The sequence below is a fragment of the Carcharhinus amblyrhynchos genome, chromosome 10 (genome assembly GCF_965287045.1).
Source record: "Carcharhinus amblyrhynchos chromosome 10, sCarAmb.v2.hapA, whole genome shotgun sequence".
Classification (NCBI taxonomy): Eukaryota; Metazoa; Chordata; class Chondrichthyes; order Carcharhiniformes; family Carcharhinidae; genus Carcharhinus; species Carcharhinus amblyrhynchos.
In genome coordinates this window covers 58,499,882-58,526,283 of record NC_137333.1, presented here as the reverse complement: position 1 = coordinate 58,526,283, position 26,402 = coordinate 58,499,882, and the positions used below count along the sequence as shown (strand labels likewise).

General features: G+C 40.8%; 1 protein-coding gene across 7 annotated transcripts in view; it reads left to right on the top strand.

Annotated features, from left to right (window-relative positions):
- Positions 1-26,402, top strand: part of aff3 (AF4/FMR2 family, member 3) — a 258,978-nt gene that overhangs the window by 127,562 nt on the left and 105,014 nt on the right. For 2 of the 7 annotated variants that reach the window (XM_080197124.1, XM_080197123.1), the window contains exon 1: positions 11,315-11,378. The exons of 3 other annotated variants lie outside the window; for them this stretch is intronic. Coding sequence is in view for 2 of the 4 variants with exons in the window: in XM_080197121.1 (XP_080053247.1) it covers positions 12,142-12,209 (68 nt within the window). In the remaining 2 variants the exon portion in view is untranslated. Of the gene's footprint in view, positions 1-11,314; positions 11,379-12,134; positions 12,210-26,402 lie in introns of those variants that run through there. 2 more of the 7 variants (XM_080197121.1, XM_080197119.1) reach the window with 1 other exon arrangement.

Below are 26,402 nucleotides of genomic sequence, written 5' to 3'. Positions count from 1 at the left end.
TCCCATGCACCTACTGCCTTGCCCTTCTAGTTTTTTCCTTAAATGTATTTATGGGATGTGGGTATCACTGGCCAAGCCAACATTTATTGCCCGTCTCTATTGCTGTTCAAAAGGTGGTGGTGATCTGCCTTTTTTAACTACTGCAGTTGCTGAGGTGTAGGTACATCCACAGTGCTGTTAGGGAGGGACTTCCGGGAAATTGACTCAATGACAGTGAAGGAATGACAATATATTTCCAGGTAAGGATGATGAGTGACTTAGAGGGGAACCTAAAGGTGGTATTATTTCTGGCTATCTGCTGCCTTGTCCTTCTAGATGCTAGCAGCGTGGGTTTGGAAGGAGCTGACTAAGGATCCTTGGTAGTTCCTGCAGTGCATCTTATAGATGATGCACACTGCTGCCATTGTTCATCGGTGGTGAAGGGCGTGATTGTTTGTGCATATATATCAATCAATCAGATTGCTTTTTCAGTGTTTTTAGAGCTACACTCATCCAGGCAAGGGGGAAGTATTCCATCACGCTCCTGACTTGTGCCTTGCAGTTGGTAGATAGGCTTTGGGTCAGCAAGTGAGTTAATCACTGCAAGGATCCTAGCCTCTGACCTGCTCTTGTAGCCAGAGCTATGGCTAGTCCAGTTCAGTTTCCAGTCAGTGGTAAGCCCCAGGATATTGATGATAGGGACTTATCAATGATATGTCATTGTATGTCAAGGGGTGATGGTTAGGTCTTTTCTTGTTGGAGATGGTCATTACCTAGCACTTGTGTGATGCAAGCGACACTTATCACTTGTCAGCCCAAGCCTCGATATTGTACAAATCTTGTTGCATTTGAACATGGACTGCTTCAGTAACTGAGGAATCACAAATGGTGCTGAACATTGTGCATCAGCGAAATCCCCTCTTCTGACTTATGATAGAAGGAAGGTCATTGATGAAGCAGATGAATATCACTGGGCCTTGGACACTACTCCGTGGAACTCCTGCAGTAATGTCCTAGAGCTGAGATGATTGACCTCCAACCACCGCAACCATTTGTGTCAGGTATGACTCTAATCAGTGGAGGGTTTTTTCCTGATTCACATTGACTCCAGTATTGCTAGGGTTCCATGATGCCATATTGGTCCAATGTTGCTTTGATGTCAAGGGCAGTCATTCTCACCTCATCTCTGGAGTTCAGCTCTTTTATTCATGATTGAACCAAGGCCTTTGAGATCAGGAACTAAGTGTTCCTTGCTGGAACGCAAACTGAACATCAGTGTGCAGATTATTGCTGAGTAAGTGCTGCTCAGTAGTGCTGTTGAAAACCCTTCCATCATCTTACTGATGATTGAGAGCAGACTAACTGGGGAAGCAATTGGCTGGGTTGGATTTGTCCTGTTACTTCCTGTACAGAGCAATTTTTCCTCATTTCTGAGTAGATGCCATTGTTGCAGCTCTACTGAACAGTTTAGCTAGGAACATGGTGAATTCTGGAACACAAGACTTCAGTAATATTGCTGGAATGTTGTCAGGAAATGTTGCCTTTGCAGCATCCAATGCCTTCAGCCATTTCTTGATATCATGTGGAGTGAATCGAATTGGATGAAGACTGACATCTATGATGCTCGGGACCACTGGAGGAAGCTGGGATGGATCATCCATTCAGCAATTCTGGCTGAAGATTGTAGTCAATGCTTCAGCCTTATCATTTACACAAGAGTTTACTCTTTGCATGCTATTATCAACACTTGAAAATCAACTTGGTGCAATAACTTTTAAGTATATTGAAATGATGCACCATTGGTGCACTTGAATGGTTACAAGGTTTATTTCCGCGACATTGAGCAGGAATATGTGTTTAAACATCAACAAATTTTAAAAGTTTTACACATTAATTGTAGAATGATTCAAGAGTTATCTTCTTTTCCATTGACATGAAACTGATTAGAGCCTCCACCACACAAATTCCAACGTTTTCCTACACAAAACATCAACTGAGCTTCTGTTTCCATCAAATGAACCTGATTTACATATTAAAACGGTTCTATTGTCTTATGCCCAAAAGAAGGAACTTACAACTCCTAATGACGTGCCCATCTTAAAATGGAACCTAGTGTTAAAGAAATGATATAGTGGAGTTGGTAGTCTTACACTTCCAATACTCACAGGCAAGGACTTTCAAAATCAACCCCAATATTCAATGTCAGTATTTTGTGAGATGGATTTTTCATATTATTGCAGAATTTCCAGAGGATGAGGGTACTTTTAGAAGCGGATAATACCTCCTGTGAATCCTAAGGGGTAGGATGAATGAATACGATTTTCCATTGTTTTAATGTATGGCTTGCAGCGATTTGATTTCATTGACTCCTTGCTGTGGAGATTGTGAAAATGCTGCAGATGCAAGCCTTGTGTTTGTGACAGAATTGGGAGTATAAATAGTTTTGAGAAATGTATTCCTAGTGTCCAAATTTCATCATGTATAATTAACCTAGTTACTGTTTCCAGTCAGTGACCTCATAGCAAATAAATTGCACTCCATTCTTCTGTAACCTAATGTGTGTTCCCATATGGTCTTAATTTGTGTATCTGGCTTAGGGTTGTCTGGGCTTTCTCTCAAAATATATGTTAAACATCCCATCATACCTTACATAATAACAGTTCTAAATCTAACAGTGACAGCTAAGACCATTTTGTGCTTCTTACTTACCCTCTGTTTTTACTTGTGTTATACTTTTACATCTGGGAATGGTGGGACTAATATATACTTGGCAAACAGTATAAATGGGAATTTATTTATAAAATATATATATCACCTCTGATCTCATGAGAAATAAACTAATTTGAAATGTTAATTGCACTACTGTCATATTGTGACATTTTAATGTAGTACTAGTGTCTCAGATCTAGCTGTCCAGAAACTAGAGTTGCCTGAAAAGTGAACATTTTTAGAATGTGCCATGCATCAATTTTAAGTGAGTAAAGTGAGCAATAACTAGATTACTTGGGCAGTTCAGCTAGGAGATGTATTGGCACAGTGTGGCACCTGACTAGTTAATATTCTTGACCGCTTGCATGCTGGTCATTTTGTATGCGCTAAGTGACCCTTGATCCCAACCGACCTGGCCTGACCCAAACTGCCCAACCTGAAATCTGACGAGACCTGAATTCCAGCACAGCCTCTGTCTTGAGATTGTTGATTTTGAGGAACTACACTCAGGTACATTTCAGTACAGTACTTTCAAAATGCTGGCATGTTTACTGAACCATTCATGTTTTTGGTTCATACATGATGTATGAATGTTTGTATGTTCTTAGAAACATAGAAATATAGAACATATGAGCAGGAGTAGGCCATTCATCCCTTCAGGCCTGCTCCACTATTCAATATGACCATGGCAGATCCTCTATCCCAACATCATACTACAGCACTTTCTCCATTCCACTTGATAACTTTAGTGCCTATGAATCTATCCATTTCCTTTTTAAGTATATTTAGTGATTTGGTCTCCACAGCCTTCTGTGGTAGAAGGTGACTGAAAGCTCTGAAGGGGGATAAATCATCTGGACCCGATGGACTACACCCCAGGGTTCTAAAAAAGATAGCTGAGGAAATTATAGAGATATTAGTGGTGATCTTTCAGGAATCACTGGAGGCAGGGAGGGTCCTAGAGGACTGGAAAATAGGTAATGTAACACTGCTGTTTAAAAAGTGAGGGAGGCAGCAGATGGGAAATTATAGGCCGGTTAGCCTGACTTTGGTCAATGGCAAGAGTCCATTATTAAAGATGAGATCGCAGAGTACTTGGAAATGAATGATAAAATAGAACTGAGTCAGCACGGCTTCATCAAGGGGAGGTCATGTCTGACAAATCAATTAGAGCTCTGTAACGAGGTAACAAGGAAGTTAGATGAAGGAGAACCAGTGGATGTGATTTATTTAGATTTCCAAAAGGCCTGTAACAAGATGCCGCAGAGGAGACTGTTAATTAAGTTAAGAGGCCATGGTTTAAGGGTATGATCCTGGCATGGATGGAGGATTGGCTGACTGGCAGAAGGCAGAGGGTGGGGATAAAAGGGTCTTTCTCAAGATGGCAGTTGATGACTAGTGGTGTTCCTCGGGTTGGTGCTGGAACCACAACCTTTCACAATATACATTAACGATTTGGAAGAAGGAACTGAAGGCACTGTTGCTAAGTTTGCAGATGATACAAAGATATGTAGAGGGACAGGTAGCGCTGAGGAAGCAGGGAGGCTGCAGAAGGGCTTGGACAGGCTAGGAGAGTGGGCCAAGAATTGGCAGTTGGAATACAATGTGGAAAAGTGTGTGAGGTTATGCACTTTGGAAGGAGGAATAGACTATTTTCGAAATGGGGAAATGCTTAGGAAATCAGAAGCACAAAGGAACTTGGGAGGCCTTGTTCAAGATTCTGTTAAGGTTAACGTGCAGTTTCAGTCGGCAGTTAGGAAGGCAAATGCAATATTAGCATTCATGTCAAGATGGTTAGAATACAAGAGCAGGAACACAAGAGCTGTTTAAATCTCTGGTCAGACACCATTTGGAGTATTGTAAGCAGTTTTGGGTCCCGTATCTAAGGAAGAATGTGCTGACCTTGGAAAGGGTCCAGAGGAGTTTTGCAAGAATAGTCCCTCAAATTAGGAGTTTGTCATGTGAGGAATGATTGAGGACTCTGGGTCAATACTCGTTGGAGTTTAGAAGGATGAGGGGGGATCTTATTAAAACGTACAGGATACTACGAGGCCTGGATAGAGTGGAGTTGGAAGAACGTTTCCACTATTAGGAAAAACTAGAACCAGAGGGCACATCCTCAGACTAAAGGGATGATCCCTTAAAACAGAGACGAGGAGGAATTTCTTCAGCCAGAGAGTGGTGAATCTGCGCAACTCTTTGCCGCAGAAGACTATAGTGGCCAGGTCATTGAGCATCTTTAAGACAGAGATACACTGGTTCTTGATTAATAAGGGGATCAGGGATTATGGGGAAAAAGCAGGAGAATGGGGATGAGAAAAATATCAGCCACAATTGAATGGCAGAACAGGCTCAATGGGACAAGTGGCCTAATTCTGCTCCTATGTCTTATGGTCTTACAGACAATTCCACAGGTTCACCACCCTCTGAATGAAGAAGTTACTTCTCATCTTAATCCTAAATGGTCTATCCTGCATCCTGAAACTGTAATCCCTTGTTCTAGACCCCCCCCAGCCAGAGGAAACAATATTCCTGCATCCAGTCTGTCCAGCCCTATCAAAAGTTTATACAGTTCAATTAAACCCCTTCTCATTCTTCTAAATTCCAGTGAATATAGGCTCAGGAGACCAATCTCTTCCTTTATATGACGATCCTGCTATCCCAGAAATCAGCTTTGTGAACCTTCACTGCACTGTCTCGATGGCAAGTGTATCCTTTCTTAGATAACAAGACCAATGCTGTACAAAGTACTTGAGGTGGGGTCTCACCAATGTCCTGTACAGCTACAGTATGACATCCTTATTACTAAACTCAAGTCCTCTTGAATGAAGGCCAACATACCACTGTCTTCCTAACTGTTTGCTGTACTTGCTTGCTTACAGTGACACCCAGGTCCCTTTGTACATCAATATTTCCCCATTTATCACCATTTAAATAATACTCTGCCATTCTGTTTCTTCATCCAAAATGGATAACTTTATATTTATCCACATTATACTGCACCTGGCACCTTTTTGCCACTCACTCAATTTGTCTAATGGCGCAGTGGAACTATGGTTAACACAGCTGCTTCACAACACCAAGGGCTTTGGTTCAATTCTGACCTTGAGTGACTGTCTGTGTGAAGTTTGCACTTTTCCATGTGTCTGGGTAGATTTCCTCTGGGTGTTCCGATCTCCTCCCATAATCCACAGATGTACAAGTTCAGTTGATTGGCCATGATAAATTGCCCCTTGGTGTCAGGTGGATTAGCAGGATAAATATGTGGGTTATGGGGAAAGGGCCTGAGTGGGATTATTATGGGATCAGGCTCAATGGGCCTGCTACACTGTAGATATTCTATGATGATTCAACAAACCTTTTTAATATCCTCCTCAGCATTCAAATTCCTACCAAGGTTCATGTCACCAGCAAACTTGGAAATATTACTTTTGGTTCTGTCATCCAAATCAATGATGTATATCATGAACAGCTGGGGCCCAAACACTGATCCTGCTGGATCCCACTAGTCACTGCCTGCATTTGAAAAAAAAAACATTTATTTCTATTCTTGGTTTCCTGTGTGCTAATCAATTCTCAATCCATGCTAAGATATTACCCCCAATCACATGTGCTTTAGTTTTGTATACTTCTTAGATGGAACTTTATCAAAAGCTTTCTGAAAATCTAAATACACTACATCCACTGGTTCACCCTTATCTTTTCTACTGGTTAGGTCCCCAAAAAACTCCAGTATGTTTGTCAAAAGTGATTTCCATTACCTTTCTGCATATGTGTACGGAAAATCACTTTCTATTTCAAAGCTGTTTAGATTTGATTTTAGTTTCTTAAGATAAATATGTTGACAAAAGCAGAATGTTGGTCTCACTCATAATTTGTTTATTACTGGGCTTTCACAAAATTTTATAATTTTGCTCTACCACTACATTCAAATGTTAAAAAATGCAAACGTTGAATTCAGCAAACATGTTAGGAAATAACCTTTCAATGAAATGATTTATTTACTGAAATAAATTACCTGTTTATTTAATAGACTAAGATTATCACTGATTTGATTTGATTTATTATTGTCACATGTATTGGGATACAGTGAAAAGTATAGTTTCTTGTGTGCTATACAGGCAAAACATGCCATTCACAGAGTACATAGGGGAGAAATAAAGGAGAGGGTGCAGAATATAATTTTGCAGTTACGGACATGGTGAAGAGAAAGATCAGCTTAATATATATGATAAGACCATTCAAAAGTCTGATGGCAACAGGGAAGAAGCTGTTCTTGAGTCATTTGTACATGTTCTCAGACTTTTATATCTTTTTCCTGATGGGAGAAGATAGAAGAGAGTATGTTCAAGGTGAGTGAGATCCTTGATTGTGCTGACAATTTTTCTGAGAGAGTGGGAAGTGTAGACGGAGGCAATGGATGAGAGGCTAGTTTGTGTGATGGACTGGGCTTCGTTCACAACCCTTTGTAGTTTCTTGCAGTCTTGGGCAGAGCAGGAGCCATACCAAGCTGTGATACATCCATAAAGGATGTTTGCTATGATGCATCTGTAAAAATTAGTGGGAGTTGTAGTGGACATGCTGAATTTCCTTAGCTTTCTGAGAAAGTAGAGGTGTTGTTGGGCTTTCTTGAATATACCGTCAGTGTAGAGGGACCAGGATGATTGTTGTTGATCTGCATACCTAGGAACTTGAAGCTCTTGACCATTTCCATTCCATCAGCATTACTGTAGACAGGGGCACGTCCTTCACTACATTTCCTGAAGCCGATGATTATCTGCTTCGTTTTGTTGACGTTGAGGAAGAGATTGTCATTGCACCATTTCACCTGATTCTCTATCTCTTTCCTATACTCTCTCATTGTTGTTTGAGATCTGACCCACCATGGTTGTGTCACCAGCAAACTTGAAAATGGAGTTGGAATGGAATTTGGCCACACAGTGATAAATGTATAAGGAGTATAGTAAGGGGCTGAGGACACAACTTGTATGGCACTGGTGTTAAGAATAATAATGGAGGAGGTGTCATTACCTATCCATACTGATAGTGGTTAAGAAGTCTATAAGCCAATCGCAGAGGGAGGAGCTGAGCCCTAGGCCATGGAGTTTGGAGATGAGTTTGGAGCTGCAGTCAATAGATAGGAGTCTGAGATAAGTCTGCATAGACTGACAAAAAGTAATAAGGAATTTAAAGCTGAATTATTAATTTTATGGCCTAATTGTCTTTGGTTTTATAATTCAAAATGCAAGAGCTTATAGAAAATAAAATTGGAAATATAGCCTTTTGATTGTTAGATTAGGTTTTGAGTCATCTGTACATTTTGGAGCTCTGCTTTTACCACCAAAAAATGAGTAGCTAGACACTGAAAGTCAGGTCGACATTGCCAATTCACTTTAAAAAAATTTACCCATTGCCACTTTGAATCAAAACTTACTTTCATCATCCAACACGCCCACATGAAATGACTAAATATCTACTTAAACATGTTGATTGAGGTTCTGCACTTATTTTAGCTCCAAAGTTCCTTCCAACTGCTGTGATGCCCTATTCACCAGTTCTAAATCAGTCACAGCAATCATGAGCAGGAGCAGATTGTAGAATCTTTTCTGAAGTGATTATCTGCTCCCGTCTGGTAATTCGCTGGTTAATTTATTTGGCTTGCTTGTGAGCTGTTTTTCAGCTTTTTGAGAATTTTGCCTGCAGGAACTGATAATCATTTGGGAAAGTAACTTGTTGATTCAACAGTAAGATTTTGTCCAGGGACTTGGCTAGATGGCCTACTCCTGCTCCTATTTCTTATGTTCTTATGTTCTTATGTTCTTAAAACTTCTGATTGGACCTAGTGGATTTGGGGCTTGCACAGCATTTTGGCCAAATTTGTGCTGATCAACCAAATTTAAATAGTACGTTACTTAAAAACACCTTTGTGCATACCATCAACTTGGTAACTTAGTCATACTACTCACCTCATGTTCATTTTGGGTGATGATCGAAAGGAATGTTGAAAACATATAGAGCAGATATTCAATCGCAATAATTAACTTAAAGCCTAAATGTCATAGGGTTTTCAATCTATGGTGCCCTGTCTGGCCAGATTCATGTATTGAATTCCATTCAAGCAGGATATTAAATAGCTACAATTCTTGGATGTCCACTCAAATATGAAAATATTTCAGACAATGCTTTGTTTTGTGCAGTTTCCATGGCTACATGGATGAATTATGCACATTGAGATCAAAGAAGTAAAAAGACCAATAAAAATTAAATATATATATTTAGCTATATATATATATATAAAACAATTTGTGAATGATATCAACCTTCTGCCTTCAGCAGTGGCAGTGGTGGTTCCTTGAAACGAGGGTGACATCTGTCAGGCTTGGTGAGTCTTCAGAGATGTAGGGGCCCAACTCTGGATCCACAAGTTCTTCCATAATGGGGGCATGTTGTTGTGCAGGGGAATGGAATTTTCAGTGTGGGTTGGCTTTCCTCTCCTTCCTCTATTGCCACTATTGCCATTCTGCCTCACTGTCAAGTTGCTGAGCCTCAAAGTGGCTTGTGCCTTGATGGACCAGATGAAGCCATGCTGTGTGGTCCACAACCTTCTCCTCTCCCTCAGTGGTGTTAATGCCTCCATGCTTTAGGACAGCCTTAAGCGTATACTTATACCTCTTCCCTTGGCTGCCCTTAGAGTGTAGGCCAACAGAAAGCTGGTAGAAGAGAGCCTGTGGGGAGATGGGAATTTGGATGCAATGGGCCATCCACCAGAGTTGGTTCCACAGGAGTAGGGTTTCAATCCTGATAGATGCAGTTTCATGTGGGATGCTGACATTAGTTTGACATTCCTCCCATTTGATTTCCAGGTTTTGTCAAAAGCACCATAAAGGAAACTCTCAAGGATCTTAATGTGACATCGATAAACAGTCTAGATTTCACTATGGTAGAGATGGGTGGCCATGATGTGGGTATGCCGGCGTTGGACTGGCGTAAACACAGTAAAAAGTCTGACAACACCAGGTTTTAGTCCAACCTATTTATTTGATAATATACTCACTAGCTTTCGGGGTTACCCCCTGACGAAGGGGGTAACCCCGAAAGCTAGTGAGTATATTATCAAATAAATAGGTTGGACTAAAACCTGGTGTTGTCAGACTTTTTACAGAGATGGGTGGTCCATACAACAGTCTTATAAAATAGGACACCTGTTGACTTCCAAAGGTATCTGTTGTCAAAGACAAACTTCTGCCTCAGTTGTCTTACCATAACCCTAACTTTAAAAATTAATTATTGCGATTGAGCGTCTGCTCTGTACATTTTCAAGATTCCTTTCGATCATCACCCAAAATGAGCATGAGGTGAGTAGTATGACTAAGTTACTAAGTTGATGGTATGCACAAAAGTGTTTTTAAGTAATGTACTATTTAAATTTGGTTGATCAGCACAAATTTGGCCAGAATGTTGTGCAAGCCCCAAATCCACTAGGACCAATCAGAAGTTTAAACTTGAGCATTACATGCGTTTTGTGGTACATTTTTAAAACTAAAACCAAAGATATTGTTTCTTTCCAATTCTTCCTTTCTTGAAGGTGGTGATTCATAATTCTTCAGATGCTGGCAGATTTCTGGTAACCTTACCCAAGTGGCCATTCTTCAAGTATGAGACTAGACAGTGAGTGTTGGCAGACTTTGGAATTATGGAGTATATCGTTGCCAAGTTTCATCATGTCTTCATCAGACGTCCACAAAACACATATATATTTTGCTGTGGTGGTCACTGATTATCAATCAAGGTTAGGAAATCCTGCCTTTTTGTCAGCCCCTAGTCCAAGAACACGAAGGTCAATTATAATGCCCTTACTACTGCTCTGGCCATCAGAGAAATAATGAAAGGTACAGTATTACTAATAAAACAAGTTGAATGGCTTTGCAAAAATTTTTAGAACAAACCTGCAATTTTATTTTTTATTAATAGGTAGAAGATAAAATGTACAGTAAGAAGAAAATAAATTAAACAAACAGATATATGTATCTAACCCTAATAGGCAAAGAAAATATATATTTTTAAATTAATTCAATTTTATTAAAAGAATACACAAATCCTAATTTTGCGTTATTTGGGTCATTAATGAATCTTAAAAGAGTCTTTAGCCAGTCTGAACCCAGAATGGAACATTGGTATAGATTTTGATGGTGAGAAGGTTTGACAACTCAAGCTTAGTTTTTTTTTTCACTAGGCAAGACTGCCTTAGGCTAATCAGGACAGATAGAATTAGAGCTGCATAAGTTGATTTATAATTATTTTATAGATAGCACAAAATAGTGTTGGTTTCTTATTTTGGCTTTTAATGGCTCATGAGACAGCTAGTAGTTCGACTTCAAAGCTATTTCAAGACTGCTCCTCTGACTTCTGCTTAATTCTTAATTGTGTAACATTGTCTCATGGAGAGCGATAGATTGAGATCAAAGCTCTTACTGTCTGTTGGGTCAGGATTCCTTGTTGCTAAGGTGACAGTTTTTTTTAGAAACACTATGTTCAGAAAGTAAGCTGGCTGAAATTTGAAACTCATAGCTATAGCACTGAACTACAGCTAGTGGTTTATAGTGTCCAGACTAAAGAATCACTAATTGACACAACCTGGACTGTCAGCTAACTACAAGGGAAAAAATGTGCTTTCAAGCCATGATAACATGGTACTCTTTTTTTTGTTGTTGATATGCACTATTTCGATCCTAGTTTACCTTTAGTGCAAAGGGATAGCTAAAAAAATTATGCTGAATCAATACTGTACACAGCAAGATATTTAAAACTGGCAGTGAGCCAAGCAAAATAACTAACATTTTGCAGGGAAGAAAACCGAGGCCATAGGGCGGAAACAGTCTGTTTCACAGTCTCTTTAGCCTGAATGTTGGCCAGTTTTGCAACACAGTCATTTTATTAGTCATAAGAGAGAAAACTTCACATGAATAGTAATCGTCTGTTATCTGTGCTTTCTGGATTTTTCTTTTTCTCAATTTTATGCAAGTGCGATGGATATAATTTGCTGCCAAGGAGATGACTGTGCTCATACCAGGTTTCTGCTGACAAAAGCTCTTTCTTTGTGGTGTTATTTGTAAAGTTGACCCGAAGAACATGTATTGCACCTGAAATAATTTTTTTACAGTATTTTTAAAGCACTGTGGAAGAGGGTGCATTTATGCTGCTCTTCATGGTAACGCTGAATGCTACTTAATCACTAAAATGAGTGTGCTGCTGGTTTTTCTAAAGTCTTAAAACCTGCCTTCAGTGTCTGTTCCTGTGCCCGGGAAGTACTTTGATTAAAGAATTAAGTAAAATATATTTTTAGTCTATGCAGATAAATTACCTGAAGAAATCTGTTTATTAGCTTTGTTACAAACTCATGGGACTACTTTTGACTTGAAATCTGCTAAAAGAAACCATTCTGGATTTATCAGAATGCTGCTGGAAGCAAGTTTACCAGTCTTTGACCTGCTTAGCCAAAACTGGAGTCAACCATCTTTAAGGTATGTATTCTTTAAACCAACCCTTTATATACATGCAACTAAAAAACAATGTCTTTAAATTTTAGACCTGTAAATATTTTGTAAACTTTAATCTTGAAGATGCTTATTTACTTTCAAATATAGTGCATCAAAAGGCTGATGTATGGACAGTTGCAAAAATGGGGAAAATATATTAACATCAGTTTTCAATAACTTTCCATTCCATGTTTGCTTGAAGGCAGGTCCTCGACTCATTGTCGACTTATGGCTCATTCTGAGGTATCTTCATGACAGCTTTTTGTTGATGGTGGTTTACCATTGCCTTCCCTTCTCAGGCACAGGGCGAGGCTCCAGGTCCCAAGTCTACCTCAGCTGAAACTGGAATTAAAATGTGCAGTTGGTGTTAATCTGAGCCACCTGATAGCCATCTAACTAACTGTCTCCCACTCCTCTCCTCTCCCCAGGCATGGTAGCACAGTGGTTAGCATTGCTGTCAGGGACCTCGGTTCAATTCTGGCTTTGGGTGACTGTCTGGGTGGAGCTTTCTGACTGTCTGAGCACCCACAGAGTATGCAAAAGTCCATTGACTTTGGGTGGGATTTTCTGGTCTTGGGGCAAAAATGGCCGGAAAATCCAGCCCTCTGTGTGGAGTTTGCGTGTTCTCTCCGTATCTGCGTGAATTTCCTCCGAGTACTCCAGTTTCCTTCTAGTATCTAAAGATGTGCAGTTTAGATGGCTTGGTCATGCTAAATTGCCCCTGAGTGATGTGCAGTTTAGGCAGAATATCAAGGTACATACATGGGGATGTGAATCTGGTTAAGATGCTTTGTCAGGGAGTCAATGTGGACTCAATGGGCTGATTGGCTTCCTTCTGCATGGGGGATTCTATGATGATTCAATGATTAAATAACTTAATTACTACAAAATGTGATTATCGACTAATTGTTACATTCCTCACTCAGTGGTACAAGACAGCCTCACTCCAGTACAGACATTGCTTCTCCATGTTTACAAGTAATAAAACCCAATGCTAAGAGGCATAAGTTGGAATAGTACTGAAAAATTATTTGCAAGCAATCAGTATTCTCACTAAATAAATTGAAATTAAGCAGTTTATATTTATGCCGGATGTCCAGATTCAAAATTTAGCAGGTGAATTTGTCCATTACAGCATTGGAGGAAGAGCTAATGAAAACCTGACACTATGTATAAATGGTGTTTACGCCATGTATCCATAGTTCCGCAACTACTCTGATGAAGTTGCAACAAACGAGCAGATGAACATCTGTGGAAATTCGCATTGAAAGTCTACAAATGTGCTTCACAAAATGTGAGAAATCCATACAGTGCCAATCTAATTATACATATTCATCTGTTCAATAATATTTTCAAAAAATTAGGCATGAGTACAAAGGAGCAGAATGTAGATGGAAAAGTTAATGGATTAGGAGGGACAAACTGGATGAGGCAATGTGTGAATAACCCACACCCATTCCTTCTGATGTAGGCAGTATGCAAACCTCATGCAAACCTGCTAATTTAAATAGTAGTAGCACCCAGTCCAGCACGTAAAGGGAAATGCTTAAAGAGATGCAACAGCATATCTCTTCAAGGGAAGTCTTCAGCAGATGCTGGAAGGGGCTGGGAAAACTATTCTGAGCAAGAAGAAGACTGACTAATGGTGCAAAAGAGCAGCAAGTGGGTTCCAGTGTTTTCTGACTGGAAACCTTGGTGCAGGATTGGGACAGGAGATAAGACCTCTATTTGCAAAAGATCAGTAGTTGCTCTACACGAACACTGCAAAGACATTAAGAGCAGATATCCACCATGGTCAATTGTAATACCAAGGACCTGGTTTCAATGCTGTAAGTTCAATGATCTCACATAAGTGGTCACAATAAGTCATTGCATTTTTAAATATCATATCCTTTCAAATTAACCACTAGCCTTACACGCTGCTCTATTCATCAATTCCTCCATCACTCACCCACCAACAATCTCTATCAACCAGGACTCATATCTCCCATACATAGCAATGCCTCAACCTCTCACAGTTAACATTGCTGTAGCCTCACAGCCACATCTCACAGCTTACAAATGCTGCTAGCTATTCAATCATGCAACATTACTCGAACAAATTGCATTGTACTGATGTACTTCCCTATCTTTCAGGACATGTAGGCAAATACTGCAGGCAGCAGCAGCTAACCGGCAGTATACTGGCATGGCTGAATGCCTTGCCCAGGTGAAGGAATCAGTGATTGCCGGCATTGGAGCAGCAACAACTAAGGCTACGGTTGATAGCAGGACTTAAACTTTTGAAGATAATGGTATGTTCCTACCTAATCCTCCTTTTCAATCATCTGAATCTTTCTTGATTTTCAAGTTGCAGAGGTTGCAATTTTGGACCTCTTATTTACCCTCATCACTTCCCAATTCTTTCTTTTTTCAGATACACAAAAAATGACACTTGTTCAGATGGTGATTAGGAGTGTGAAGTTCAAGAGAAACAAGAAACTGATGATAATGAAGTACTGTTACTTAAACTCAATCGCAGCCACTAGTTCAAATACTTATTTCAAAGCACATGCTTTCGATATAGCATCAAGGCAAGATCTGCATGTGGTGAACCATTGGCATGAGTGGCCCATGCAGCCAGGGCAGGGGATAAAGGTGGTGTACGTGGCAGCTATACAGCAAGTGAGGTTAGACACAGGTTCTGCTGCAGAGGACTCACATGAGGACTTTGATGGGGCAGTATGCAGGAAAATGCTGATGTGCTGTGCGCAATTAAATGCTTGGTGCATTGGTAGGCATGCCAGAGAGCCAACTATCGCTGTCAAGAAGCATGCAGGATGCCCATACCAACTTAGCACAGATCTTTGTGCAAAGCTTGGAGCCTATCCTTACCTGTGTGAAAATGGCGACCAAAGCTATGAGGAGACTTGCAGCCCCAAACATAATGCAGTGTTTGATGGACACTGACTCTTACTCCATGGTAGCACAAACAGAGGACATTCCATGTTTGACTTTTGCGGTGGAAGGTCAGATTAAAGTAATCTAAACCTAGTTTATTGCCATGCAGGCTCAGACTGCTGCTGTCTTGGGAAGTCACAGAGAAGTCTGTCCTCCAGCAGATTACTAGGATTTCTGAGGTGCAACCCCTGGGAAGTGACAGAGACTCAATGGAACACGAATCTTCTGCCCACACACAGGATGACATTGCCTTATCCTCCCACTTCTGCCCTTCCACCAGTACACACTCTACCTTCTTCTCTTTGACCTATTCAAACATTGCACTTCCTCATTGAGATTGAGGTAGAGAATTGTTTCCTGAAGACCTTGGATGGATAATCCTCTTGTGATCTCTTATCCCCTGCCTCAGTGAGCACTTTGTCCTCCTCGGTGGCACCTTTCCTCAGACTCTGTTAGACTGATTTGGATGTTAACTGCAGCAACCCATGGCTTGGAACAAATGGCCTAAACAGAATCCTTGATGTCAGAACCAAGGCTTTTTCTTATGGAAAACGGTACACCCAACAAACTATCAACTTTAGTAGAAAACTCACAGCACTGCTGTATATGCAGCTAAAACCAATAGGTATTAATCAGAACTAACTTTAAAGTCATTCATGATGCCTTTAAACAGCATTGATGAAGTGGATGGTGTAGAGGTTTGGGTTCCATCCTACTGCTGAATGCATGTTCACCTGTATGACATTAAGAGAGGACATTAACTGGAGTAATGAAGTCAAAATTGGCAGCATCAGCACTAAATCAGTCATTCTGATTGAAATCATAATCTGCTTACTCTGCATACTTCCAAAGCATGTTCCTAACACTCATGGTAACAACCTCATCAAAGTGGCATCTGGTGCAGACTATGCTAAAAGTGTTCACACATGGCACAGTTACCATTTTGCAACCAAAATGGCATCACTACTGCCAAGGCTATCGGCAAATTGCAACTATGTTTTGCAGCCTAGTTGGCTGCAGTTAGCACTGGCATGCAAATTCCTAACTTTTCCGACAAGGAAGAAGATAAATTCTGTACTAAAGACAGAAAATGTTGAAAATACTTTGCAGGTCAGGCAGCATCTATGTGGAGAAACATAGAAGTTAATGTATTAGGTCAATGACCTTTCAACAGAATATCAGAAAAGATGCTGAGTGTTTCCATTATTTCTTGTAGTAATTTCAAATTTCCAAAATTTACAATATTTTGCTTGTGTTATTCTCGGTGTCCTGATCAACATCCCAAAGAAAACAGATTAGCCAGTCATTCTTGCATTGTTGTTTGTGGGAGTTTGCTGTGCGCAAATGAGCTACCATATCTGTTACATTACAACGGTGGCTACACAATCATCTGTAATAATATGAAAGCAAAATATTGTGAATGCTGGAATCTGAAACAAATGCAGAAAGTGCTGGAAAATCTCAGCAGGTCTGACAGCATCTGTGGAGAGAGAACAGAGCCAACATTTCAAGTCTAGATGACCTTTTGTCAGAACTTTGTCTGTGATGTCTAGCAGTTGTGAAAGGTGCGATAAATGTGTGAATGGCAGAATCATGAATAACAGTTGCCCAGAAGCAACAGAGAAAAGCAAAAGAGAAAAACCAAAACCAGCGAACAAAAAGGATACAAAATACTGGGGGAGAAGTTATGATCTGAAATTGTTGAACTCAATTATGAAATCAGAAAGCTGTAAAGTGCCTAATCAAAAGACTTGGCTTGATTTTGCCAAAACTGGTGAGGTCCCAAAATGGGCTGGAAATACATGTGGGCAACAAGTACGGATGGCCAACCAGCAATCGTCCACCCTCAATTTTATGGGCGGCAGCTAGTTGTGTAGCTGCCACCTGTCCTGAGAACTGCCAGCCTCAGGAGCATCAGTACCATCTACTGAGGCAGTCTGGAGATTTGCTGCATTTCACAAGTAAGTCGAAGGTAATTTTAAAAATAGAACTGCTACTGATGGAGGGGAAACCTCTCTCAGGTAAGTGTTGGGTCTGTGGGGGCTGCCTTCCCTGCCTGCAACCCCCTCTTCACTGAAAAGAACACTCCACCTGACTCCTGTTGGAGGCTGTCTACATTTAGCTAGTTGCCTTCCCACAAAACAGGACGTTGATCCACCATCCACAAAATCCCATTGGCTGATAAAATGGACTGTATTTACAGATTGAAATTGGCTTCCTTATGGTAGATTGCCTGTTTGATCCTGTACCAAATATCAATAAAATTACTCAAGGACAGGATGTGGTTTTACCACCCTCTCTGCTATGCCATGATCTCATCTTGTGCAGGTCAGTAAAATTCTCTTGTTATTTCTAACCTGCTCACCCTGTTCTCTGGTCCAATGTACCATCATTTTTGTGTAATGTTCAATGCAATTTTCATACTGATGGGACATGGCAAAGAAAATGATGAACCCCTCACCTATGCTTCAAAGGTGATGCTGTGCACAATAGCTAATGAACTTCAGCCAGCTTTCTTCAGCTGAATTCCCTGAAAAGTTTAATCAATAATTTAAGTTTCCTTTGGACTTTGGTTTCTGTTTGGGCCGTCCCCCCTTCCTTTTTGGGGGGCTGCCCCTCTTAATTTGTCCCTAAGTTAATTTGAGTTTGTTTTACTCGTTTGGCACATGAAAAGAACTACCTAAACAACATGCAGACTACTTACTGGACACCTGTTCCTGTTGGAAATAGCACATTGTACATGGCAACTTGGTAATTGGCAATAACGATAATGGCTGAATGCTCTGAGGAGACTGAATGCACTTTCCTTGATCTATCAAAACAGCAGATGGTACGTTATGAGGAAATAAACATTCTTGCTGAATAAGTGCTTCTGTTATCAGATGGATTATCATGTGCTTAGTCACCGTGTATGAATGTGTTCAAGATTTTATTCCTTGACAATTGTTGTTGCAGAAGTTCCACATCTCCAGTAGTGGAATTTTTGATGGAGTATGATACCAGTGCTATGATATGAATAATAAATGTACTCACCCATTTTATGGAATTGTTCCGCCTAGTTCCTGGAACTTGCCCTGTACTAGCAAGGATTTAAATCTGAGTTTACAGTTGTCTAACGGTAATGTCTTAAGTTTAAGTAGGTCCTTCAGTGTTAAAAATAAGGTTGAGGTGCTTCACAGAAGTGTAATCAATGATAAGTAGATACTAAACCAAAGAAGAAAATATTAGAAGGGATGACAAAAAGAGATGGGCTTGAGGTTATTTGCTTATTTGAGAGATTAAGGGAGAGAATCTCAGAGAGGAATTAACAATCAACTGATTACTATCTTCTTTGCACATGAAGTTAGAGGTTTGAATTGGCTACAAGCTGAAAGAGCAATTGATAGGAGATTGCAAGCATCTCATTCCTATGGCAAACTTGATACTCCAGTTTCAGAGTCAGATAAGGTCTACAGCCGACGGAAACATTATTGATCAGCTTGTCTTGTTAAGGGATTTGGATGTGTATACTTGTCACTGCAGATTGGGTTATTTCCAGTTGGCTCCAATGATTCTGCAAATCAATATTTAAGGGGTAGACTAGTTATAACTGGGCAAGCAGCAGGAATCTTACCAGTGTATTAGAAGTAAACTATGTGCTAAGGGATCTCTAATCTTTAACCTGTACCTTGCAGTGTGTAACATTTGTACAACATGACTCAGCAGCAATTTCATTTTATTGATTGAGCCTGAAACCACAGGATCATCACTGTCATGGAGAAACCAGAGAACATTAATGGCAGTGACATTAGTGAGATTAACAGCTTTCTTTAAAATCTTTGTTTTTATAATACACAAATTGTGTATGATAACAGCAGCACAGTGGTTAGTATTGCTGCCTCACAGCACCAGGGGCCCAGGTTTGATTCCTGGCTTAGGTCACTGTTTATGTAAAGTTTGCACATTCTCCATGTGTCTGTGTGGGTTTCCTCTGGGTTTCTGGTTTCCTCCCACAGTCCAAAGATATGCAGGTTAGGTGGATTGGCCGTGCTAAATTCTCCTTCAGCGTACCTGAACAGGAGCCTGAATGTGGCAACTAGGGGATTTTCACAGTAACTTCATGCAGTGTGAATGTGAGCCTACTTGTGACTAATAAATAAACTTTATTTTATGCTACTTTAACAGCTGTTTCACACAATGTCATCGAGTGCTACATGAATTAGGTTTTACAAATCAATGTATCTCAATTTCCTCAAAAGTTGAAATGCTTATATTCTTATTTCAGATTCAGATTGGTAATAAATCCTATCATAATCTTGTCTTCTGTAAAAATATTTTGTAGAGTCTTCTATATCAAATTATTTTGTATCAATTTTGTTGTTGGTATATTATGTTCTATCATTGCTGTTAGTAGCAAAATTCTCAATTAAAGGTTTTCAGCACTAGTAGATCAACCACATGTCAGAAATATTATGGGGTGGATTTCCCCCCCGAACGATATCCATGGAGCAGGTCAGTGGAACATGCCCGCTGGTTGCCTGCAATCTCTCTAGGAGACTCATTCCATTTCAACACCTCATTTGCATTAGCCTGATAGGCTGTGCCAGGTCACTCAGGTTTTGGCTACAGTCCATCAGCTCTAGGCTAATGCAATATCAGGCCCTTGTCCTTCACAGTGGTAGAGGTCGCAGAGAAGGGAAGTGATTTTGGAATAACATGGTGAGTTGCAGGAATGTATTCTGTAGATCTGTACACCAAAGTGCCTTGGTGTTGGGTGGGGGGGTTGGTGGGGGATGGGGGGTGATGATGAGCCTAGTGATAAGGACGTCATTCCCAAGATGATGTTCACTTTCTTGTTGTTGTGACTGTACCCATCCAGGCGAATGGTAAATATTTCATTACACTATACTCCTGACATCAGCCTCATAGCTAGTGGATAGATTTTCATGTGAACAGGTAAACGGTATGGATTTTACCTGCCACTTGTCAGTCCAAGTCTGGATTTTATCCCAGTCCAGCTCCAGGTTGGCATGGACTGTTTCATTAACAGAGAAGTTCTGAATAAAGCTGAACCTATGGTATTTTCACTGCTGACCTCATAATGGATGAAGCAGCTGGCTGAAGATCTTTGGCTCAAAGACACTTCCCTGAGGAACTCCTATGATGGTGTCAGGAGGATGCATTGACTGAACCCCCCACAGGTACAAAGATGTAAGGTATGATTCCTTTGATCCCATTGAGCTAATTTTTTTCTGAGCTACTTGGTGTACCACTTAATTAAATATTGCTTTGAGGTTGAGGACAGCTCTCTTCTCTCCTCTGATATCCAGTTTTTGCATTCATGTTTGGATCATTCCTATAATAACATCTGAAGTCAAATGGTTCTGGCAGAAGCTTAACATTCGTGATCAGAGCCATGGGTGCTACCTGCTATTTACGTCCATCACTTTACTGAAGATTGGGGGAAGGTGGATAGGGTAGAAACTGACTGAGTTAGAGGTATCCCTCGCAAAAACCCTGTCTGCAGGTGCAGCAGGTGATCAAGAAGGCGAATGGAATGTTGGCCTTTATAGCAAGGCGGATAGAATATAAAAGCAAGGAGGTCTTTCTGCAACTGTACAGGACACTGGTGAGGCTGCAACTGGAGTACTGTGTGCAGTTTTGGTCGCTGCATTTGCAAAAGGATATATTGGCCTTGGAGGGACTGCAGAGAAGGTTCACGAGGTTGATACCGGAGATGAGGGGGTTAGGCTATGAAGAAAGATTGAATAGACTGGGTCTGTACTCGTTAGAGTTTAGAGGGCAGAGGAGGGATCTTATAGAGACATATAAGGTAATGAAGGGGCTAGATAGAGTAGAGGTAGAGAGATTCTTCCCGCTTAGAAAGGATAACAGGACTAGAGAGCGCAGCCTCAAAATAAGGGGGGAGGGGTGCAGTTTAGATCGGAATTGAGGAGGAACTTCTTCACTCAAAGGGTGGTGAGTCTCTGGAATTCTCTGCCCATTGAAGTGGTGGAGGCTACCTTGCTGAATATATTTAAGTCACAGGCAGATAGGTTTGTGATAGACAAGGGAATTAAGGGTTATGGGGAGAAAGCGGGAAAGTGGAACTGATCCACTTCAGATCACCCATGATCTTGTTGAATGGCAGGGCAGGCTCGAAGGGCTAGATGGCCTACTCCTGCTCCTATTTCTTATGTTCTTATGTTCTAAGATGTAACTAGAAATCTTACACTTCATTAAGGAGATGTTACTATCATGGCTGTACTATAAGAGTCTCTAACTGTTGTGATGGAATCCGTAATTTCAAAGCTTATATTTTTGAGGCAGATACTAATTGGAAGGAAAAACCAAAAAGGGAAGCTAAGAAAGGAAACTGACCTTCCTAGTTTCCAAGGAAATTGAAACTGAAACTGGCTGAAACCATATAAAAAGGACACAGAATGTCAAAACTCTGATGGCTCAGTACACAGAAGCTGATAAAGATAGAGGCTAAATCTGAGAAAAGCCTAGAATATGGTTGCCACAACAGATTTTTTTATTTGATGATGGCCATCCAGATCATCATAAACAAAATTGAGGAGCTTCCACAGACATGTGCCATTTTTAATGCAGATTGTGTCTTGGATTGGTTGTGTACTACTGTCAGTCAAACTTCAGGCAAAGCCCTTATAGAAGAGAAGCTAAAATTCTTTATGAACAAGACAAGAGTTTTGCAGAACTTTGTGACTAAGATCTGATGACATACGTGCTGAGTGGACAGCTGAGCTAATTCATAAGATCTATCTTACTTGTTTATCTGCCTTTAAAATGTAATTTATAGTTTATAATCAATCACATTTTGCCTGTTAATTCATGTTAAATGATTTTGATTCATTCTAAGAATATAGGTGGTTGCTAAGTAAATATTTAGTGTTTGTTTTGTTGACTCTTATGCAGTAAAAAATATTTTGTTTTAAATCATGGAACCTTGAGGCTTAATTCTTCCAGTAAATAACTGGGATGTCAGATTTCTTTTTAAAAAGAAGTTACTGGTCTCAATTGAGACTGTAACACTATAGTCACCTCATCTTCAGCATTATAGTTAGGATGGTATTAGAGTCCATTGTCACACGGAGCATAGTAAATAACTTAACAATGGCATCCAAGATGATACAGACCTAGGGAGGAGGTTAATTAAGTTAATTCATTCAACAGCTTAAAATTTGTCCTCTAGCTTTCCTTCAAATAATCCATATAAGCAACCAAACATATTTTATTAACATTTAAAAATTATTTTAATTTAGTTAATGAAAATACATCAATCATTATATGTTAAAGCAAAACTAAAATACTGCAGATGCCGGAGAAGAAACTGCTGGCAATAGTCAGCAGGGCAGGTTGCATCTATTGTCAAAGAAAAGAGTTAATATTTCAGGTCAATCGCATTTCATTAGAAGTGGAAACCGAGTTTTTCACTCGTGGATGTGGGCATTGTTGGCAAGGCCAGTATTTATTGCCTTCTTTAATTGCTCTTGAAAAGATAGTGGTGAGCCACTTTCTTGAATCACTGTAGTCACTGTGGTGTAGGTACACCCACAGGCTGTTAATGAGGAAGCACTTTGACCCAGCAACAGTGAAGGAATGTCAATATATTTCCAAGTCAAGATATTATGTGACTTGAGGGGGAATTTACATGTGGTGGTGTTCCCATGCATCTGATGCCTTTCTCCTTCTCTCTGGGGATATTGCAGGTTTGAAAGGTCGGGAGCCAAGTGGTCCTGGCCGAACACAAACTGAGCATTGGTGAGAAAATTATTGCAGAGTTAATGTCATTTAATGACAGTTTACATCACCTTCAGTGATGTTTGAGAGTAGACTAATGGGATGGTAAATAGCCAGATTGGAACGCAATGCTTTTTGTGGACAGGGCATACTGTTCCACATTGCTGGGTAGATGCCAGTGTTACAGTTGTACTGGAACAGTTTGGCTAGGGGCACAGCTAGTTCTGGAGTACAAATTTTCAGCATTATAATCTGGATGATTGAGGCCTTTGTTGTATCTAGTGTATGCAGCCATTTCTTGATATCGTAGAATGAATTTAATTGGATGAAGATTGATCTGGGGAGGGAGTATGAGAAGCTGGGAATGGAATTAAAGAGTAGAACCGACAAGGTAGTTATCTCTGGGCTACTGCCTGAACCGAATGCAGATGGGCGTAGGGTAGATAGGATTAAGGAAGTGAATGGGTGGCTCAGGGATTGGTGTGGGAGGAATGGGTTTGAATTTATGGGGCATTGGCATCAGTATTGGGGTAGGTGGGACCTGTTTGGGCGGGATGGGGTTGGTCTGAACCGTGCTGGGACCAGAGTGCTGGCGAATAGAGTAAAGAGGACTGTAGACAGGGCTTTAAACTAATTAGGGGGGGGAGGGTGCGAGGGTAGGTGACGTTACGGGGGCTAAAGTTGAGGAGAGGATACAGGTAAGGGAAGAGGCCGAGGATGTCCCAATAATAGAGGGAGTAGGGGGCGTGATAATGGTTGGTGGCGTTACGGCAAATAGGGTCCAGGTGAAGGCTGGAATGAAGGCACTTTACCTGAATGCACGAAGCATTCGGAATAAAGTGGATGAACTGGTGGCGCAGATCAGCACAAATGGATATGATCTGGTGGCCATTACAGAGACGTGGCTGCAAGGTGACAGGGACTGGCAGCTGAATGTCCAGGGATATCAAGTGTTTAGGAAGGATAGGCAGGAGGGAAAAGGGGGGGGTGTAGCTCTGCTGACTAAGGATAGCATCAGGGTGGTAGCAAGGGATGATATTGGAGCCAAGGAGCAGAAAGCGGAATCGTTGTGGGTAGAGATTAGGAACAGCAAAGGGAGGAAGACGCTGGTGGGTGTCGTCTATAGGCCCCCGAATAATGATCTGGAGGTGGGGCGGGCTGTTAACGCACAAATAAGTGCGGCGTGCAGGAATGGGACAGCCGTAGTTATGGGGGATTTCAATCTACATATAGATTGGTGGATCCATGTTGGACGCGGTGGGCTCGAGGAGGAGTTCTTGGAATGCTGCCGGGATAGTTTCCTTGAACAGTGTGTGTTGGAGCCGAAGAGGGAGTGAGCTATCTTGGATCTGGTGCTATGTAATGAGGCGGGTAGAATTAGGGACCTTGCGGTGAAGGATCCTCTTGGGGAGAGTGATCATTGTATGGTGGAGTTTCTGGTGCAGATGGAGGAGGAGAAAGTGGGCTCCCGGACACGCGTCCTCTGTTTGAATAGAGGGGAGTACGGTAGGATGAGAGAAGAATTGGTGAATGTGGACTGGGGGAGCGCGTTGGAAGGTAGGTCTGCTGAGGAGCAGTGGAGGATCTTTAAGGAGATCTTTCTTGGTGCTCAGCAGAAATTTATTCCGATGGTCAAAAAGGACCGTAGGAGGAGAGGTAATAAGCCGTGGATAACGAAGGAGGTGAAGGAAAGTGTTAAATTAAAAGCGGAGGCATTTAGAGTAGCAAAGAGTAGTGGGTGAGAAGAGGATTGGGAGAGGTTTAAATGTCAACAAAGATTGACAAAGAAGATGATAAAGAAGGGTAGGAGAAACTATGAAGCTGGGCTTGCGCTTAATATAAAAAAGGATAGCAAGGGTTTTTATAAATATATAAAAAGGAAGAGGCTGGCTAGGGTGAACATTGGTCCCTTAGAGGATGAGAAGGGGGACTTAGTGGTAGGGGATGGGGATATGGCTGAGGTCCTGAATAACTTTTTTGTTTCTGTCTTCACGGAGGAGGACGTGAATAATTTGCCGGGTATTAGCGATGGAAAGGTGGTAGGACTGGAGGGTCTTAATGACATTACTGTTACTAGAGAGGAGGTGCTCGACAGACTGGAGGGACTGATTGTGGACAAGTCGCCAGGACCAGATGGAATGCATCCGAGGGTTCTGAAGGAAATGGCGGAGGTGATAGTGGATGCCTTGGTGGTTATTTTCCAGACGTCGCTGGATTCCGGGGAAGTGCCGGAAGATTGGAAAGCAGCTAATGTTACGCTGTTGTTTAAGAAGGGTGCCAGGCAAAAGGCAGGGAATTATAGGCCGGTTAGTTTAACGTCTGTTGTAGGTAAAATGTTAGAATCCGTCATCAAGGAGGAAATAGCGAGGCATCTTGAGAGGAATTGCTTGATAGAGCGGACGCAGCACGGTTTCAGTAAAGGGAAGTCGTGTCTGACAAATTTACTGGAGTTCTATGAGGATGTGTCTAGGGCAGTGGATAGAGGAGAGCCGGTGGATGTGGTCTGTCTTGATTTTCAGAAGGCGTTTGACAAAGTACCTCACAAGAGGTTATTGCAGAATATTGCTCCTATTTGCTCCAGAATACTGCTCCTATTTCTTATGTTCTTATGTTCTTATCTACGTTGTGAGAGCATTAAGAGGAGACCAAGTTAGAGATATAACAAGTTTTCTATTTAAAACATTCTGCAAGTGGTATAATTGGGGTGGTGGAGCAGAATGGTGAAATCTTTCTTTAATGGTAGCACAAAACAGGTGATAACAAAATGGCAGTGAGTTTTACACCCTGCCCCATTTTCTTTTCCAGTTTGCAGTACTTTTGAAGACCATTTTCAAACCCATCTTGCGAAGTCAAACAAGTCAAATCACTAATAACAATAACATATTAATACTAATTATTAATTATATGTTATTGTTTTACAAGTTTTACTGATTGGAATTCAGTGAGTTCAATCATAACTTGTTCTGTATGTTCACTTATTGTGGAATGAAACAACAACGATTCATATCAGTTTTGCCTTACAAACTATTTTTTCTGAAAAGGTTTGAGATGCACATGTGGTGGTATGCATGATAGACATGAATATTCAGTTTAGACCACAATATGCATACCACTCTTGCAGCCGGGTAACGTTATTGAATGATATAAACACACTCAAAACTCTACGACAGACTGCAGCAGTGACTAGCACTGCCATACTGATAAGGTATCAAAGGCAAAACCCAATCTTGTGTTCTTAAAGGTTTTTTTTGTAGAAGAATAAATGTAACCACAGAAGAACGATGTAGTCACTAATAATGTCTGGCAAATGTTCTTAAAGGTTAGCATCTCTCAACTTCATTATCTTCCTTCGCATGGGATGGGAAGATTTTGTTCATGGATTTTGTCAGTGACACTTCAGAGTCATTTGTTTTAAGATTGGGCATTCTTGATCTCAGAAGGTTTAAAGAATTCCCCTCCAGACAGTTTTATCTTCAGACTGTTTTCCTTCTCACA